This window comes from Embiotoca jacksoni, unplaced genomic scaffold, assembly GCF_022577435.1.
Source record: "Embiotoca jacksoni isolate LCO1_2020_lvr unplaced genomic scaffold, fEmbJac1.0.p SCAF_2, whole genome shotgun sequence".
NCBI classification, from domain to species: Eukaryota; Metazoa; Chordata; class Actinopteri; family Embiotocidae; genus Embiotoca; species Embiotoca jacksoni.
Window position 1 is genome coordinate 23,557,367 of NW_027185340.1, and position 20,681 is coordinate 23,578,047.

General features: G+C 42.7%; 1 protein-coding gene across 1 annotated transcript in view; it reads left to right on the plus strand.

Annotated features, from left to right (window-relative positions):
• The window catches only part of caska (calcium/calmodulin-dependent serine protein kinase a), a 140,277-nt gene that overhangs the window by 58,258 nt on the left and 61,338 nt on the right, over nt 1-20,681 (plus strand). The window contains 3 exon segments of the mRNA XM_069155115.1: nt 7,521-7,626; nt 9,879-9,956; nt 10,230-10,302. Coding sequence (XP_069011216.1) covers nt 7,521-7,626; nt 9,879-9,956; nt 10,230-10,302 — 257 coding nt within the window.

The following is a 20,681-nucleotide window of genomic DNA, read 5'->3' on the forward strand; positions in this document are numbered from 1 at the left end:
AAGTGCAGAGTTTCAGATCGAAAAGCAGAAGACATGGAGCTGTTTTTTCTGTGTTTGTCACTGTGGACAAGCTCGGCGTACCCAGACCCAGATATTCACGCCGTCCACAGGGAATCGTTTGCAGTCTTTTCATCCTATTGAGTGCGGACTGCAGGTTCATTTTGAAACTAGCAGCTTTAACCAATCGGCATGCGCCGAAACTGGCCGACACTCTGCCACCGCTGCAACTAACCAGCGCCGGAGTCCATCTGGGAGATTTTCCTAAAGCGCAGCGTATTTTGGTGTCGGGGTAACAGTGGACAACCCTCCAGCCTAAAGTAACCAGGACAAGCTAAGTGAAAGCAGATTTCACATGGAAATGGCATTTTAAAATGTAGACACCTCTGTGGAGCTCTGTTTAATGGATGTTTGCCACGCCGTCTTTTCTGATACAACCGCTGAAGGCACCAAAGAAATCCGTTTACCAGCAGCACTTCTGTCACACAAACAGACTGCTGTTCTGTTCATCTGCTAAAGTTAAAACATGATATGAAGTCATAGATTTCTGCATACAATTCACAATAAATGCAGTTTAGTGTGTAGGTGGTTGTAACTGTATTGTACTGCTATATATCGGACTAATGTTAATTGAGGCACACATTCTGAATAGATCAATTCTAGACTGACTGGTGAGAACTTTAAGTTTTCGTTTTTCAGCTGACAATTTGAATGAAGTTTTGACTGAACTTATAGAAGTGAAGATGGTTTTAAGAGTTTTATTGTTGCTGTTGATTAGATCACCTCCTCCACCTTCAAAAGAGGTTCTTGGTCCACCCTCTAGTCTTATTTTCCACAATGTCTTGTCAACAGTTTCATATTTTTTTTTATGTTTAATGAATAAATCATTTTTTTTCTGTTAAAGTTCTTCAGCTACAGAATCAATAGCATGCTGCCATCTTTGACTGCTTCCACAGACTTACACACACACAACCAACCTAAAAGCAGTGAAATGGGCTTCCCTGAGGCAGTTTTTCTAGGGTCAGTTAAGTTGGTGTGGTAATTTGCTTCTCATTTGATGAAGAATCTATTGTAAACTCCAGCAGGAGTTACACTGACAGACATAAGCAGCAAACTCACCAGATGACATTAAATGTGGCAGGCTGCGATGCCCTTAAGGTAGCCACTTATCCCGGTTTTAGCTGCTTTAGCATCATGTTATAGGGCCAGCCGACGCATCGTGCTCGTCCTCGGAGGATTAGTTTAATGTTAGCTATAAGGCTCGCAGCAGCACAAGCGGCTCATGGCTGCCGCTCGGAGCTTAATTAAATGTCACTGCATACATGGCAGCACAATACACTTTTCATTATAGTTCGTTCACACAAGTGTGTGTGTGTGTGTGTGTGTGTGTGTGTGTGTGTGTGTGTGTGTGTGTGTGTGTGTGAGAGTGAGAGTGTGTGTGTGTGTGTGTGTGAGTGTGAGTGTGAGGAGAGGGGAGATTTCATGCGACCCTATCAAATCTTTGTAGAAACATTCCCATTCAGTTTTTTCATCCATAATTCACCTCTGGCAGCAGCAGCAGCAGCCGGTGAAAATATCTCTGAGAACGTGGACTGTTTTTCTTCCGTATACTGCATATGGAGCATGTACAGTATCTTGTGGCACAGCTTGGCTATTTCAGTCGGAGAGATGAATATTAATAGTTAATACAGCTGAGTGCTCTTGGTGATACATTTTGAGTAAACTGAAAGGTTATGTATATAATGCATATTTCTCCTCTTGGCCTCAGCCTTCAAAACCTCTCAGAACAGCTGCTGAGCACGAATGCGTGGATGAAAAGTCTGAGAGATTGGATGGTCGACAGATAGGCTGTGTTCTGATTGTTTATCAAATCCAGTATTGAAACCTGCAACAGCAAAAACAAGTTGTGAACAAAAGACTGACATGTCACATCACATTTTAAAATAAAACTTTATTTATCCACTGGGAGGGATATATTACAGCAGCAGTAAGACAGGCCAGAAAAAAATGTAGATTAAAACACGATTCAATGAAATTCAAGTAAGGTAAAAAATTGAGAAGAAGAATAGACAAATAATAATATGATGATAAGCAATAAATAAATGACCAAACAAATGTACATTTAGTGCAAAACTAATAAGACTAACTAATACTGTATTTTTGGGGCCAGTGCTGATATAAATTAGTTGAAAAATTCTGATATTGTTCAGCGATATGTAACACGTGGGACCCCGTGCCCCTCCTGAAAGAAGTCAAAGTCAAAACCCAGTAAACGGCTGGATGTGTGAAACTGGAGGGCTTTTAGTTTGAAAAGTCATTCAGTCTAACTTTGATCTCTTACAGTGACAGAGACTCGCTTTATAGCTCCGACACAGTCCAGCCAAAGAATATCGTATTTATGTTATCTACCTAATTTATGAGCAGCCGTTTCTTTCTGCCTCAGTGGGAGAGTCTCTGCTGCGTTTTGCAGGCGCTTTGGATGTCGCGGTTTCTGTCCTCTGATCTGTGTGTCTCACTCAGGGCGGAGCTCAACCTCTGCTACACAGAGCGAGGGGACATTCGTCCACTTGTTAATCGAGCGTCGTTCTCTCAGACAGGTTAAAAAATAGATTGATAAAAAAAAAAATGCTGAAATTGATCGCCAAATATACTTGGGCAGGTGTCCATAATACCTTGGCAGTATATTTGTGGGAAACACTGCATATTGTTTGAACCTTCTGCGATCTACTCAGTCCACCACTAGCTTCACCTTCTTGGTTTTGCCAGTGGAGCTGGAGGTGGATCTCCCCAAACCATCTGATTTAACTTCCTGCTGCTCCTCCGTACTCCTTCTTTGGTAAATGTACAGACTGTACATAAAAATTGGACGTAGTTTCCGGCTCTGAAAAATTAGGCCGATGCAGGAGTGCCTTCAGCTGTAATACCACCAGAGGTCGGCTCTAAAAAGCCTCCGACTCCATAAACTCCCATTCAACTTCTCTCATAAAATTCTCAGTCAATAAAATTTCTCGCCGAGGTTTCTGTAATTCATTCGCTAAATTCACTTTTCCAGATAAGAGATGGTTGTCCATTTGAAAACAATCCTGTCATTAATTAGACAATAAGCCTAAAAAAAACAGTGTTTTTGGGGGCGTGTCTGTTTGATTGACAGGCCTGTGGGGCAGTCAGTTTACGGCTATCGGTGGGCGGGACGTAGTATCGCCGTGTTTCAGATGGAGTGCAGCTCGCCGATATATGGTCACTACCAGCTCCAAAGCACTCCGAACTAGCAAGATGGCGACGGACAAATTCCGAACTCGAGGCTTCATAACGGCCGTTCACAAACCAACAGGTGACGTCACTGCTGGTTGCCGCTTGGTTACAAGACGTACGCAGACGGCCGGGGGAACTCCAAGTCCAAGACTTTACTCTCCCATTCCTTTTGTATTTCACATACTGAGTGAACGGAGTCCGAGTTTTGGCATCAGAGACATTGTGGAAGTCCCCATTCATTGTCATGAAGCTGCTGGTGTGTTTTGTTTGTAATACCGCACTGGTAACGTGGATGATGTCACCAGCGCCGTCACCAGTGTCAGTGGAATGTAAACAACAACGAAGGCTGAGAGAACTCCCGAGGCTGATCGTACGACCTGGATGTCAGGAGTACCGATGCTCTCCTTCACTGTGACATGTTCAGGGTTACGCTGTTTCTAGTACACAAAGATTACCATATCTTGTCCTTCCTTCTTGCCCCTCTGTTGTCGACGGGAGGCAAGACTTAAGTCTCCTCACTCGTCCAGCTCTGCCTCGCCTTGCACAATGTCTGCGTAGCTCTTCAGGAGCTCCTGCCTCGTACAGGTGAGCATCGACTCGCTAGAGGTTAAACATGAAACTAACACAAATTAAATTAACTAGAGATCGATAATAATAACAAGACGATGAAGATACGTTCTGCTAGAGTAAAGAAAAAAAGCAAAAAAATTGCATGAGCTGCTGTAATTACCAAATGTCTCTTACCATATATCCTGAGGTTCTTCACTTTTATCTTTGCAGATGTGGCGCTGTGACGGATTGAATTCAGTCCTGTTTTTTAGAAGAAAATTTTAAAAAGCCTAAAAAGCGGATGATGTTAGAAAGGGAAAGAGTTTTGTATGTGATGCAGTTTGGATGCAGTTGTCATTGATTGTTGAAGGTTGACTGCAGCACTGAAGCTTTTTAACAGCCACCGTTTGGATACATTTTGGTTGGAAGACTTTGTAATCCACTGATAATGTTTGCAGGTTTGTAGAAGCTCCACAGGCACTGGTGGGAAATTTCCCATAATTGCCTGAACCTCCCATCCTTTCTTCCTCGTTTTATCCCGTTTTACATGACAGAAGAACTTTCCATTCGCATCAGACAGACAGTGACGGATTATTGATTTGTCTCTTGTCTCTGTGCACATCAGTCTTGTCAAAACTCTGCTTCCATCAAATGCTATCTAGTTTCCTCTGTTTTATCCTTTCAAAACAGAATGAAATGTACAGTTTATTCTTGCTTTTCGTCTCCTGAGAAGGAAGGTTTGTACGGTGCTGTGTGTGTTTCTCCTCTGTCATCTCTCCCCGGTGATTCCTCTCAGCAGCCAGCCGGCATTGTTCTTTTAAGCTTCAGTAACCTTCTCCATTAACCCTCCTCTTCATTAGGAACCAATTAAAGAGGTAGATGCTCATTGCCAGGCAGCAGTAAGAGGATCTAAAATAATGGGAAGCAAACAAATGAACTTCACTTGAACCAATTTGCCAATTTGCATACGAGACGCTTCTTTAGATGAGTCATCATCACGCTTTTCCAGGAGTGCACTACTTATGCTGTGCGATGCATTTTCCATTTATACTGGCAAAGGAAATATACAGAAATCCCCAAGGTAGGCAGGGTTGTCTGAAATGCCGCAGATCTGACAAGGCTACATCATTTAACTACCTCGAACATACAAGAACATGGAAGGGTTTCAGAGGTGAGGTGTAAAGGTTCCTTTCAACGTGAGGCACATTGTCAGTGGAGCCAGAGGGAACTTCTGACAAATAAGGAATGTGCCTTCCAGTTTCCTCACATCATGGTTCGGGTAAACGGTAAATGATCTGCACTTATATGGCACTTTGTCACTTTGTGCTTTACACTGTTTCCCTTTCACCGACTCGCACACCAATTGGGGCGGAGCTGTCATACAAGGTGCTCAACTTGTCTTGCCCAAGGACTCTTCGGCATGTGGTCAGCAGTATCGAACCGGTTAATGGGCAGCCCACTCTACCGTCTGAGCCACAGCCACCCAAGGCCGTAACCCCCACTGGCATGACTAATACCAACACGTGGCACAGGGGGGGAAAGAGATCTGGAGGTGAGCTGACAGAAGTGTACACAGACATCTTGAACAGCTTGCTGGTTAAGACTGTTGTCCGACGGTACGTAAAACGCTCCGACACGGCGGTGCTCAGATCAGTCACCACGAAGTGCAGAGAAACCGCTGCAGAGATTTATAGACCGCGTGAATATAACCACTGATTTTCTTTCAGTTTTTCTACCGAGCAACAAACACGCCCGCATCCTGTGTCTGGAATTAAGTTCAGCTTTAACACCGTCCCTCCCACCAAGTTAGAATCGAAGCTGGCAGATGGGCCCACTCCCACCTGCAGCTGGTGTTAGATGTGTTAATGGAAAGACTTTCAGTTGGTAATGATGAAGTGATAAAGTGGAGTGATAAAGTCAGAGTAGGGAGGAGGTCAAACCCAGGACTTTTACCCACGAGACCAGGTTCTAGTTGGTCTTTTTCCTAAACCTAACCAAGTGGTTTTTGTTGGTTAAACCCACAGACTGTATATAAAAGTGGACGTAGCTTCTGGGTCTGACAAATGAAGCCGATGCGGAAGCTCCTTGAGCTGCAATACCGCCGAGGAGTTTGCTCCAAAAAGGCTCTGGCTCCATAGACTCCCATTCAACTTATCTCATGAAATACAAAAGTCAATAGGTTTTTTTTCCACTTGTCTTAATGGTTTCATTCACTTAAGTCATTCATTATTGTTTTTATGGCGGTCCATCTGAAAATATTAATATACCTCATTAATTAGATATTAGGCCTCAAAAAGCAGTACGTTTGGGGGGCGTGTCTGTTTGATTGACAGGCCTGTGATGCGGTCAGGTTTCTGCTGGTTCAAGTTGTCAATCACATCGAGTCAGATCCACCGTTCCCTCCTCCCCCAATCGTCCAAATACGGTCACTTCTGGCTCCAAAATAACAAGATGACGACGACTAAAATGCTGAACTTGAGGCTTCAGAACAGCAGTTCACAAACCCACTGGTGACGTCACGGTTGGTTACCACTTGGTTTAATCCAAGGCACCTTTCTTTTCACGATTAGTCGAGGCAAAGCGTAACACTTGACACGGTATCCTGTAGTGGATACCGTGTGATACCAAGCTATAAAGTAACAACACAGATACTAAATCCTCTTTCAGACATGCACACCATTATTTAACCTGCTAGTCTCACATCTGATCAAACACTCTGCTCACTTTTAAGTACCATTCATGACAGCAGTCTTAGTGGGTCTGACCTGTAACATTTTACTGTCACAAGTCTGAGTCGAATGCCATCAGATGAATGTGAAGACTGCAGCAGCACAAAGCTCAACATACAGAAAGACTCAGAGTTCCATTTTCTAAATTGACTGTAATTAATTTATTATATCGTTATTATCATCATCTCTTCTGCACCAAGACAAGATGCGTGTTCCATAAGATATGCAACATGAAATTAGCTGATTTTCAGTCCCCTTTTAACAGTTTTCCCAATATATCCTGAGTGTCATGTCAACTGCATGGGTTAATAAAACAGCACGCAAGCAAACAGGAAAACGTGAGCCTCAACTTATGTGCTTTTGAGCTATCAGATATGAATAACAGGCAGGAGAATTTGTCCTCTGATAACATTAAATGACATAATGGTGAAAGTGTATCCGTGGATTCACTGAGAAGCCTCCCTCACGCTCACAGCGGCCTTTAATTAAGAGTTCAAGAACAATGTAAGCTTTAATATTCATCAGAAAGGCAGATGTGAAATCACAGAAAAACAGGCTTCTTCCACACTATTCAAACATCTCCTCTTCTGTTTGATCTGAACTGATTATTGTACTGATTCTTACACCAAAACAATAAAAAGGATTTGTCAAATGTATCAGTATCAATAACTCAACCCAATTCTGTGGTTATCGCCTCCTCCTGAAGCAAATGAGCAGCCCTCGCTAAGCCTGCAGTAGAAGACAAGGACTGGTATACATTTAAATAGCAGACATTTCTCATTGTGACAAACATTGAATCAAATCAGTAATTTTGGTAGTAACATTGTATAATTTTTTTCCCCTAAGTGCGTGATGGATGTATTGTCATCTTTCCTAATAAGAACCACTCTGGCTTCAGCTGCAGAATAATTAGGACTCATCATGTGTTCCATTTATAATACTGAACTGCATGCTCATCTCTCTTCCTGTCTCGTTGTCTCTGTGTGTCTGCAGATCTGAAGAGGGAGGCCAGTATCTGCCACATGCTGAAGCACCCTCACATCGTGGAGCTGCTGGAGACGTACAGCTCAGATGGGATGCTCTACATGGTGTTTGAGTTGTAAGTGTCAGCCCGCATGGCAAGAATTCCTCTCAACGGGATCCAAATGTATGGCATCAAAAAGCCACACAGCAACGCACGTGTGGGGTGTGGGAGTGGGTTGGGGGTGTGGCAGTGGGTTGGGGGGGGGTTAAAAAAGATGACACCTGTAGGTGGCGGAGGACACGGAGGGTTACACCTGCAGGAGCATGTGGAGATGAGGTGGGAATGGGAGCATGCGTGAGGATGACAGCGTTAGGAGGGCGGTTGCAGCAGTAGCAGGACAGAGAGAAAGTGAAGCCTGCAGCGGTTTTATATAATCAGCGCCGATATGAGAAAGCTTGTTAGCTGAGGATGGGGGTGGGGGTAGGGGGGAGGAAAGGGGGGAGGCAGCGAGCAGAGGCTGAGTGCAGTACTATATACTGTATAAGAAGGGAAAAAGATGAGATTAAGATTTCACACTTGCTGCTACCTCCAGCTTTTCTAAGAGCTACGCCTTCCCCCGGACCTGCTCTGCATCTTCATCTTCCCTCCTCTTCTAGAACTAAGTCCTTTATCATTTAATTCTGTTATCGCTGAACAGGCAAACGCTCAGCTTTTCCTGCGTCGTTCTATCGCATGGCTCGGTGCAGGAGGAGAAAACTTTCAAGGAAATGCAAGTGAGCTCCATTTAAAGGGATTTTTCACGGTTTTTTTTGGAGCTCATTTGTGCACAAGTTTCACACACACACACATGAGCACAGGTACATCTGAAGGGTTGTGAGAGTGCCGTGGCTGTTTGAGAGCAGAATACATGACTGAGTAAACAAGGTGGATGGATGCACACTCAGGTCTCCCTCCCAGCGATGCAGGCAGAGTGTGGTGGAGAGAATATGGAGTCCCACATAACAGCCCTGTTTAATTGGCGCAGAGGCTTAGTGACAATAAAGAGTAGGCTTCCAGTAATTGGGGGGGGAAGAATGGGAACAGGACAATTATAAGAGACAGAGTCAGCCTTAGCTAAATGACTGGGTCACAATTAAGTGTGTGTATTTTGAAGATTGTTATTCAGTCAACTGTTTGTGTGTGTGTGGTGTAAGTAAACAGCCAGCTAAGAAGGACTGAGACAATGTGCACAGGCCTAATGGCCGCAGCTTAAAAGTGGGTTCCCAGCAGCTTAATGATGGTGAGGTTCTTCTCTGAGGCTCTCTGTCACCTCTGGCTGGAATCTGCTTTTTAACTGGGCTGAGAAGCTGTCAATGTTTGAGCCGTATCTTTATTCTAAATGACTCCATTGGGGTTTATAAATGCAAAAGGCATTAAAGGCGCTCACCACTGCAGCAGCAGCTTCTCCTCCGCAGGACTCCGTTAATATTGTGGAGCTGCGTGACCGTCGGCAAACAAAGCTCTCATCTCTCTGAAACGGACATGTTTGCCCACAATTTGAATAACGAAAGTCGCTTTGACACAAAACACTCACTGAGTTTATTCAATGATTACCTGATTTGATTCTGCAATTTATTAAAACACTGTAATTTAATTCAAGAAGAAGAGTGTGCCAAGATGTTGATAGAATTCTTGCTGCTTTGTGCTACGTCATCTGAATTTACTATCGGATCAGCAGCACGGTATCACACCGTGTGTCCATCGGAGGACAGCGTGTCAGTGTCACGTTTTGCCTCGGTTTGGCACACAAGAATGACCGGAGGCGAAGAAAGTCATGTGAGGAAGTACAAACTGTGATAGAGTCACAAACGTGAGGAGCTTCCTTGCATTACATGTATTTAACTCACGTAACATATATTAGATAACTTACTTTACTTTAGTAATGTTACTTACATAAAATGACTTTAATCGAAACCATGATTTTTCACTAATCCAACCAAGTACGTTTTCCTGAACCGAACCACCTGGTTTTCTGTATAATTATGTTTTTTTCTGAAATACACACAATTCTGTTGACCTTGTTTAACCTCCATTTAAATTCCAAGCTCTTTTTGAGGAATGACTCTGAGCCTGTGGAGGAGGAATATTGTCACCATCCAACCAGCTTGCATCTGGGCAGATGTGGCCCAGCTGTTTGTACCTGAACCCACAGAGACGAGACGTGAAGCAGCTTCTCTTCCTCTGACCTATGTCTCCGATTTCACCTCCACGACCAATCACAGAGAGGCACAGCAGCCAGGTTTTGATAGGAGTGACCTTTCCTTTTTGCCTGTATCCCTGCTCTGACCTTTCCACCACATCGAGCCTCCCTCACTGTCTCTTTCTCCTTCAACTTGTGTCTTTGTTAGTATGGACGGAGCAGACCTGTGCTTTGAGATCGTCAAGCGGGCCGATGCTGGCTTTGTCTACAGTGAAGCAGTGGCCAGGTGAGCTTATTCAATTCAATTCAATTCAACTTTATTTATATAGCAGCCAAATCACAACACAGGTTATTTCATGGCACTTAACACATTAAAGTCCTTACAGCAAGACTTTACAATATTATACAGAGAAACCCAACAATTCAACAATTCCCACATAAGCTAGGATATATGGGCTGGATTTTCTCTCCTAAGCGGCTCCCTGATGCTTCTTTTGTTGTTATTGTTATTTACAACCATGACCTAAATGTGAACATATGTGTACCATTTATTTTTTAGTCACTACATGAGACAGATCCTCGAGGCGCTACGCTACTGCCACGACAACAACGTCATCCACCGAGATGTCAAGGTACTTCTGACCTTCACTTCATTTTCTTGCTCTGCTGCAGCTTGAGGCCGTTGTGTGTTGTGTATCCTGTTTGTTTCCAGCATTGGTTGTGCACATCCTCCGAAAAATAACGCAACTTATACGCAGGATGCAATATACTCATGACCGGTAAGGCAGGAAGCGATGGTGTGTTTGGTCCCCCAAGGATCTCATAATCAGCAAAGTAGTGACCCCCCCCCCTTCATTGTCTCCATGTTTATTGTGAAATCAGGCAAATCAGGATGTTCTAATGATATCCTTGTTTTTCTGGTGTCCCTTATAATGGAGTCCGGTTGTAAACATGAACGCGTGTTTATATCTCCGGCCTTACTCAACTGAAGCTGCGATGTGAGTGTGGCTGCTTGGGACTCGTATAGCTCAGGCAATAATACAAAGTCACAGCACCTAAAACCAGTTAGAGCCAATATCATCCAACTATAAAGTCCAGTGCAGCCTGCATCACTGACAGTCTGGAGAAGTAACAGCAGCTGATGTTTGTCATCTACAGGAAAAGCCGTTAACGGGTAGAGTCAACAACATGTGTACATAAACAGATCTAATGGACGGTAAAGGTTTTGAAGCTTTAAACAGTTTTTAGATTTGTTGCTCCATGTTTGAATGTTTGTGCTGCTTCTGTTTTCATTTTGTTTCCTTCAGTCTTCAGGCTGTTTTTCTGTGTAAAGGAAAAGATGAGAGAATATTTTACATGCGCAAAAGGAAAAAAGAGTATTAAACTTTAAACTTAAGTTTTAAACTTGAAGTACTTCAGAGCTGGCACAACTAGTTCATTAATCCATTATAAAATTATATTTCCAATTAAAAAGCAAACATGCAGAAGAACATTTGATGGTTCAATGTTCTCAGATGAGGCTTTTCTCTCTTTTATATAACTGTAAATTAAATATGTTCTGGTTTTGGACTGGATTAAATAAGACGTGAAGATACTAACATGGGCTCTGGGCAATAAGGACGGGCATTTTTTTTTTATTATTTTTTTTTTACTCCTTTTACAACTATTAATAATTACCATTGGTGGAAACCTAGTTAATAGTGAAAACAATCATTAGTTACAGTCCTAAAATAATTAATAATTGTCTGATGGTCAAATGCTGCAAAAATCTTCATGTTAGACGCAGCTGTTCAGAAAAGAAAAGAAAAGAAAAGAAGTTAATTGATTGTATTTTTATTGGAGTGTTGAATATCTACTGCACTGGAGGTTAGTGGGGTATCACCATTTTTTATGTTACTATTTAAATGCTTGTTTTTACATCACAATGATGTCATGTTGTTGAATCGGGTTCCGTTGTGTCGACTCGCTAATTAACACCTCTGAAACACATAAAAAGAAAATCTTCCGTTGTGACATCGCTGGCTACGTTGCTGATACTCCACTTTTAGCAGTAATTACTTCCTTTTCGTACCTCGTGTGTAAATCTGCAGGTTTAATAGGAGTCGTACCGTAACAGTAAAACTGGTCACCATGATGACGTGTTCGAGGTGTGAAGCTCTCAGCTCACTGTGACTCTCTCTGTTTGGACTCCTCCTCCCTGCAGTGATGAAAACTGATCCCCCGACCTGAAGCACACAATGTCCTCATATCTTTATTGAAGAATCACACAGCTGTAACTGTGATAAGCACATTGCACCTTCACAATTACAGCATCCTGGCAGTTCACCAGTGTAAGGCTTTTAACGTGGAGTTTGGTTCACTTTAGCAGTAACTTAACACAGCTTCAAACGCGGCAGATAGGGATCAGCGAATAATAAAACGAGGCAGAAATAAGATACGTGAAAGTGCAAACAGCAGCACAGGAAGGAAAGTAAACTAAAGTGAGCTGAACACAAGAAGACACTAAAAAAAAAAAAACGTTCTGTCTACTCTCCAGTGCACACACATGTTGTGCACACAGGCTGTAGTGGAAAAAGCATTTCAACACAGTGTGTCTCGAAACAGACCGCCCTCGAGCTAATGGAAAAAGCCTTTTAAAAAGCTGCTGCTGCTTTCTTTTCCAGATGTTGACGTGTAGAAGTGGTCTGACATGACTGCTGAGTGAGTTGAGGAGAATAATTCTAGGTGTGAGGTGTTTTGCATTCAAAAGTGTCCTCTACCTGAAGAGAGGCTGTTTTCATCTCCTTTAATTGCTCAGTGTACGAACCAGAACCACTTTGTGTGTGCGGTTGGACGGATGTCTCACTGATTGAAGGACTCCCATTGTACCACAGTGTTGGGAGGAAGAAGGAGGAGGCTGTTTGAACCTTTATCAGCTCATCTTCTCATTTCATTGTGCTAATCAGGGCCGAATCAGCAGGCAGGCCTCCTGAATACGACCCTGATCTCAGACTCACTGCTGGATAAAAAACACTTTGAATTCAAGTGTCATTTTCTACAAAGTAAGGTGACTAATTACTTCGTCTTACTCATGAAAGCATGGCTGCTGTCTGCTGTGTGCTACATGGCAGAAACAGTGAACTGACAGCCAGCCTATAGTTAGCACGGTGGTAAATCCACGTCAAATATGAGATTTCTTTTGATTTCCTCTTTAGAAGTTGCATATAATGCCTAGTTCCTGCTTTTCCCTCCAGTACCTCACCCTCATACATTCTGTAGATATGTGAATATACGTCTGTGTGGAAAAAGCTCAATGCTTTTGCTTGCGTCAGTGTGTTCGCTCACGTCAATCTTTAGAATTTGTCTACTGCAGGCGGCAGGTAGGTTTTGTGTGTCCGCCATTTGTAACCAACTCTCATAATAAGTAGAGCTAGGCTGAAAAAAGAAGAAGCTTCACATTCACATTGGCTCCATCACTCCTGCGGCATTCGCACACAAGCAAAACACAATTCCCTCTGCAGCCTCCCCACTTTAATGTTTATGTGATATTCAAACAGCACAATTGCAGCACTTCCTTTTATATGTATTTTGATTGCCTTTTCCAGGGAAGCCATAATGCAATGTTATATGTTCCCAGTCGGCTTCCATCTTGTGGATTATTATGTTCCTCTTCTGCATTGTGCTCTGGTGTGTGTCATCGTATGTCCCTGCTGCATCTCTGGCTCATTGTCTCCATACGAGCGAAAGCCAGCCAGTAAGTTCAAAGGGGCACAAGTGATAAAGCTGGCAGTTTACAACCATTACATGTGTGTTTCAGTGCCACTCCTTGTTATTGCAGCTGCTTACACCTCCTGTTTCCTCTATCATAAACCACCTGGCTGACATAGCTGTGATTTCAGGGAGAATTTCTACATGCACCAACGTGCCTTTTTTTTTTTTCTTCAGTAGTTCACATCTCCTCCGTCACATGTCACAGAACGATAAACCACACAAATCAAAAACTCCTTTCTAAAGTTCCTGTTCCGATCCCGGAGACTCACGTTAGACATTTTCAGACCGAAGGAACTATTTCACCGTTCTAAGAACGGTGGGAGGGAATTCCCCCTTTCATGTGTGTCTGCAGCGGGGGAACTTAGAACCTTTTATGTTCCTAGAACTCTGTTTTTATAACGCCTTTTTTTTTTTTTTTCCACAAACAAAGTTCTTGAAAAACACAAAATGGAGAAGGAACTGCCAACAAAAAACAATCAGAAGAGACAAATGGGGAAAAACCAAATCCACAGAAGTGAGGTACATCATTCTAAGATAATAATCTAAAATAATAAGAGTGGAGTCTGTAAAAAGGCCAAACTTATTTTTCTCACAGTAAAAACTCCAATCAGTCTTTGAAGAATATCTTAAATGCTGGAGGAGTATTTTATTATGATAACTGAATACTGATATGTTTCCTGCTAAATAGTCGCAGCAGCAGTCTCCAAATGTCGACTAGTTTTGGTCATGTGGACATTAAGTGTGAGTGACTCCATTTTGCTGATTATTAATGTGATAGTGTTGTATGTTGTATGTGGTGTACTTCTACCACGTGCATATGTCTGCGGAACCGCACTGGAGACACTGTCAAAATGAAACACACTTCTTCCTTTTGCACTCGGTCTCACATGCAGCATCTCTCACCTCTCAGCGAGGAGAGGACTCTTTACTGGAACTAAAATTTAAGCAGTAAACCCTCACTTCCAGATCATTTCAACTATTATCACCCTGCATTCAGAAGTAAGAATAAAGTACATAATCAGTCTGTCAATAAGTCAATTGGAGAACAATTGATCACTTTTTTCTTTTACTTGGATATACCAAACATGATCTGCCTCTAGCTTCTCATGTGTTGCTTTAGTTTGTCTTCTAGTATTTAGTACAAAATCTTCAACCTGATTGTTTCACACTCTAATGTACATTTCTCACAACACATTCACATTCATGTGGAGGTCATGTGACCTGTTCACCACAACCACTGCAGATATCCCATTAAAACACTGGTGTAACGTCACAGCTCGCCACGCGTCAGTGAGTTGAAGTAGCTTACTTATGTTGTGTTGCACAGCAGATCCACTTGATGATGATTAAAAATTGCAAGAGCACTGATGCTTATCCTCTCAGTACAATGTTGCAGGTTATTGTTGATAAATCAGCGAGTAATATTAATTGCAGCTACCACTAATGATCAGTAAACCCTCAGACCATGGTGTACCTGATTTCTAAATATGACAGCTGACTATGTAATATGTAATTCATTATAATTACGAATAACAGTAGGGCTTTCGTATCTTCGGTGCTCGGGCCCTAATAACCAGCTCGGTACCCAGTAATAATCCCATATGTAAACCGAACACCAACACTTTCTGTTCGGTCTGATTCTCATCACGACTCTGGCAGCAGTAATATGAGCAGCTGAACTGGGAGCCATGGAAGGCAACCAGTTTTTAGTAGGTGTTTGTGAGTCTGCTGAAGAAGAGCGTCTCTCTCCAAAGATCCGTCAGTCGTTGGGCTGCAGGTTAGAAGATAAAACCGCTCAGATATCGGATCAAATGCAGGGGATGGTGATCACAAGCAGCAGATGTCCACCTACACAACAAGAAGCAGTCCCACCTGCTGAGGTGCTGCAGGTTAATAAACAGACTGAAAACGCTAGTTGTTAGCAGCTCCTCTCGCTAATGTTGTCAACACTTTACTTTGTTGTGATCTGCCACTATATATATAAATAATTACAAGCCCTGAAAGTATCACTCATTATAATGACAAAGACTGAGAGGCTAATTCTTCTTTCTTTCTTATACAGCCATAATATAAACTGTATGAATACATGATGAAGAGGAGACAATATTTGTGATGATGAAAGTGTGTGTGTGTGGGGGGGGGGGGGGTGAGAGTGAGAGTGTGAGAGAGATCAAGATCAACAAAGTCAGCTCTGACATTGGCCGAGGGTGGTGTTCACTTCCTTTATCACTACTTCACAGTGTCTGTGAGCGCCTGTCTCCGGCTTATCTGATGTACCGCCTCCGATTTCTGCCCTTTACAGGACACACACACACACACACACACACACACACACACACACACACACACACCGTACATACAGTGCATCAACCACAAAGACACCCTTGTTGAATATGGATCAGCATGAGTGTGTCGCGTCTTTCCATGCATGAAAGTCACTGAAATCATTTAAATCCTGCTGCTCATAAATCACCACGATGCCTCGGTGTTTGTCTTCGTCCTCACTTCACACAGACCTCCACCAGCACTGGCGTGTTTGTGCATCTATTTCTGTGCATGCGTGTGTTTGTCTTTGGCCCCATCGCAGCTGCAGACAGCGTGCATGCAAATGCACCGCAAACAAAGAATGATTTTATCTGTCTCATAGGTGAATGCACAAACTGAAAGGTAGCACAGTGCACAGTCTGACGGTGAACCATCTTTTTCTGGGACTGCTCACACATGCAGTGTTTGCGCTGTAGCACACTGCTTTGAAGTTAACGTCATGCTGCTTGTTGAATCTGCAAAGCCCAGGTTCTGACTCTGTGTTGAGCCGTCTGAGGCATCTAGAAAAACAGCAGCACTTGTGATGGAAGCAGAAATAAAGAGAGCGTCATGTCGGCACAGACCTTTACCTTAGTTTACAACAACAGTATTTCTTATTTTCCCCATGCAGGCAATAGTGAGGGGATCTCCTGTCAGCTTTGCCAATGTGAATTTTATAGTTTGCCTTCCTGGAATATAACAGTGTCTCTGCAAGACCACTGAAACTCTGCACAAACATCAGCATGTATGTCTTCAAATGATACTTCTGCTCATCATGTTTCGGATAACTTATTTTAACGCTGTAGTTAAACTTGTGTGTGTATAAATGTGTTACAGTAAAAATAAGCTGGTCAGATTGTACAGCTATATACTACAGTGGTGTGAAAAAGTGTTTGCCCCCTTCCTGATTTATTATTTTTTTGCATGTTTGTCACTTAAATGTTTCAAATCAAACCAATTTAAATATTAGTCAAAGATAACGAGTAAACACACATTTTTTTTTTTTAATTTTATTTCACTTTATTAATCCCCGAGGGGAAATTTCTTCGCGACAGCAGGGGGGCTCTCAGGGGGGAGCTGCTGCAACAGGCTGCCACTAGTGTGGCGCCAGGTAACCTGACCTGAGGTGCAAAATGCAGTTTTTAAATGAAGGTTTTTATTATTAAGGGAGAAAAACAATCCAAACCCACATGGCCCTTTGTGAAAAAGTGTTTGCCCCCTAAACCTAATAACTGGTTGGGCCACCCTCAGCAGCAACAACTGCAATCAAGCGTTTGCGATAACTTCCAATGAGTCTTTTCCAGCTGTGGAGGAATGTTGGCCCACTCATCTTTGCAGAGTTGTTGTAATTCAGCCACATTGGAGGGTTTTCCAGCACCAACCTCCTTTTTAAGGTCATGCCACAGCATCTCAATAGGATTCAGGTCAGGACTTTGACGAGGCCACTCCAAAGTCTTCATTTTGTTTTTCTTCAACCATTCAGAGGTGGACTTGCTGGTGTGTTTTGGATCATTGTCCTGCTGCAGAACTCAAGTTTGCTTCAGCTTGAGGTCACGAACAGACGGCCGGACGTTCTCTTTCAGGATGTTTTGGTAGACAGTAGAATTCATGGTTCCATTTATCACAGCAAGTCTTCCAGGTCCTGAAGCAGCAAAACAGCCCCAGACCATCACACTACCACCACCATATTTTACTGTTGGTATGATGTTCTTCTTCTGAAATGCGGTGTTACTTTTACACCAGATGTAACGGGACACACACCTTCCAAAAAGTTCAACTTTTGTCTCGTCAGTCCACAGAGTATTTTCCCAAAAGTCTCGGGGATCATCAAGATGTTTTCTGGCAAAAATGAGACGAGCCTTAATGTTCTTTTTGCTCAGCGGTGGTTTTCGTCTTGGAACTCGGCCATGCAGCCATTTCTGCCGAGTCTCTTTCTTCTGGTGGAGTCATGAACACTGACCTTAACTGAGGCAAGTGAGGCCTGCAGTTCTTTGGATGTTGTCGTGGGGTCTTTTGTGACCTCTCGGATGAGTCGTCGCTGCTCTCTTCGGGTAATTTTGGTCGGCCGGCCGCTCCTGGGAAGGTTCACCACTGTTCCATGTTTTCTCCATTTGTGGATAATGGCTCTCACTGTGGTTCTCTGGAGTCCCAAAGCTTTAGAAATGGCTTTAGAACCTTTTCCAGACTGATAGATCTCAATTACTTTCTTTCTCATTTGTTCCTGAATTTCTTTGGATCTCGGCATGATGTCTAGCTTTTGAGGATCTTCTGGTCTCCTTCACTTTGTCAGGCAGGTCCTATTTAAGTGGTTTCTTGATTGAGAACAGGTGTGTCAGTAATCAGGCCTGGGTGTGGCTAGAGAAATTGAACTCAGGTGTGATAAACCACAGTTAAGTTATGTTTTAACAGGAGGCTGTAGCTTAGTTGGTAGAGTGAGTTGAACACTAATCGGAAGGTTGGTGGTTCTATCCCACCTCCTCCTGTCCACATGCCTAAGTGTCCTTGAGCAAGACACTGAACCCTAAAAAAATTGCTCTCAATGGTGTACCATCGGTGTGTTGTAAGTCATTTTGGATAAAAGCGTCAGCTAAATGTAATGAGGGGGAAAAAACACTTTTTCACAAAGGGCCATGTGGGCTTGGATTTTTTTTCTCCCTTAATAATAAAAACCTTCATTTAAAAACTGCATTTTGTGTTTACTTGTGTTATCTTTGACTAATATTTAAATTAGTTTGATGATCTGAAACATTTAAGTGTGACAGACATGTAAAAAAAATTGGAAATCAGGAAGGGGGCAAACACTTTTTCACACCACTGTATATACAGTGTATATCGGGAAGTGATGAGAGCACACTACTAAACTGTGATAGGTCAGCGCCCTCAGTTTTACTCAGCATGGCACCTACAGTGGCTGCTTCCTTTGGTTTACTGTGCATGAAACCAGAAAGTTACCAAATTTGATAATAATTAGCATTTTTTTTTTCAAAGTTGTCAAATGGTCAAGTTGCATTTGTCTTTATTTCCTGCAGTGCTGCACTGAGCTTTTGCGTTACAGAAAACTTGGATGTTTTTTTCCTGTTTTTGTTGAACCGTACAAAATATGAGAGGAGGGAATGGAAATGTGTTGCTGCCTTAAGAAGTCAGAGTCTGAAATGCAATAATTTGTAAAGCAGGTGTAAAATCTACATCTCTGTTTCATCACTGACTTTAGTGGAGCTGATAATGCAGCAGACAACAAACAGCAGCAGAAAGCCGCTGTTATGTTTCCAGACAACTTTCCTTCCCTGCGTCTCCTCCTGCTTATTGTTTCTGACATTTATGGCAAGCAGTCATTGATACTTAAATAAGAAACAGAGGTTTTATTATTCTCATCTATTTAGTGTAAATCAGATGAAGTTATTTATATCTGTGACATGAAAAACTGCAGCCACACAGAATATATGTGTCTGGTCCCTCTCCACTGGGAATGTTGCATCCAAGTGGGCTGGTTATTTTTGGAGCAGCCTTTAACCAATAAACATTGACGACGATGTGATCTATTTTGTGCGCCGAAACTCTATCACTGCCAGCATTGTTGGAACTACTTTAGCATCATCGCACTTAGCCCCACCCCCACTGGTCGCTGATTGGTCCGCCCTTCAGATAGCATTTAGCATCAAGCTAACTGAATATTCCTTTAGTCTTTTCACTAACTGAAGTCTTATTGTCCAACAGATGCGGACTGTTTCAGCCTCTTTACTGGCAGACTAACAGAACTGAGTACATTTCTCTGTTTTTGTGCTCATACATCAGACCCTCTGCTTTGTTTTATCCAAGACCGATGTGGAGCAAATGCCACAATGTACATACGAACTGGTACAAGTGTGACAGATGGAGAAAAGATTCATCTCCCCATTGAATACTTGAATGTCAGTTGTGGCCTTGGTCCACTCGGACCTTTGTGATAAACACGGAGGAGTATTAGCAGTGCCGTTAGTGGTGTTTGTGTGATGATTGGTCGCTGTGTGGCGGAGCTAATAGCTCCTTTAATGGCACCCAATGGGCCTTGAGTTGTCAACCATGAAATTCTGCCGTTGAGGTTTCACAGTTCAACACAAGCGAGATGTACTGCTGGGTTTACATCTGTCTTTGTGTTAGATGAATTTACAGCTGTTTTTGTTTGTCTGTTTGTCTCGTCTCAGCTCTGATGGCTTTTCTTTCCTCTTCTCTCTGTAGTAGGCTAGGGAGATGAATAAAATAAATTAATCCATGGATAAAAACAATGCTGATTTCCTTCTGCTGATCCAACATGAAACCTGCTTTGATCCAGTAAATGTGTCCGAGTCTGTGTGAGTTTAAAAGATCAGAAGCTTCAATATCACCTGCTTTCAATTATGAACTCTGATGTATTGTATTTTACTCCTATGATATACCTGTAAATGCGAGCTGAAACTTATTTCTACAGTTCAATGTAACCACGGTGACTGTGTGTTGAGGTCACTCGTGCTGCTATAAAAGACTCTGGTGACCTACAGCTCAATACTGTGCCTGAACGCAGCCTGTGTAGACAGAGGTGGAGCAACAGAGCCGCTGCTCCTTTGCTAACATTCAGCAATGCCGTGTTCCAGATGTCGTACTTGTGTACTGACACTTATTTTAAGTGCATCAGTGCGTTCACACTGTCCAGTACAGAAACATGCAGTACACTACAAGTACCAGGATGATGAACTCAAAAACGTACTAAAGAAAGAAGTGTGAAACTCTGAACACTTTCCACTCTAAACGGTCACCATCTTGGCTCTGTATAGAAAGGGGCGCAGCCACCAACGTAATGAGTTTTCACATTAAGGCGTCTGAGGAAGCTGCAGCTGTTCCTCAATACAAAGTGTTTCTTTTTCACTGCTGCTGCTGGACAGAAGAATCAGTGTGTTTATTGTGTGTTAAACAAAGGACATGAAAACACCTTCATTTCTGGGTA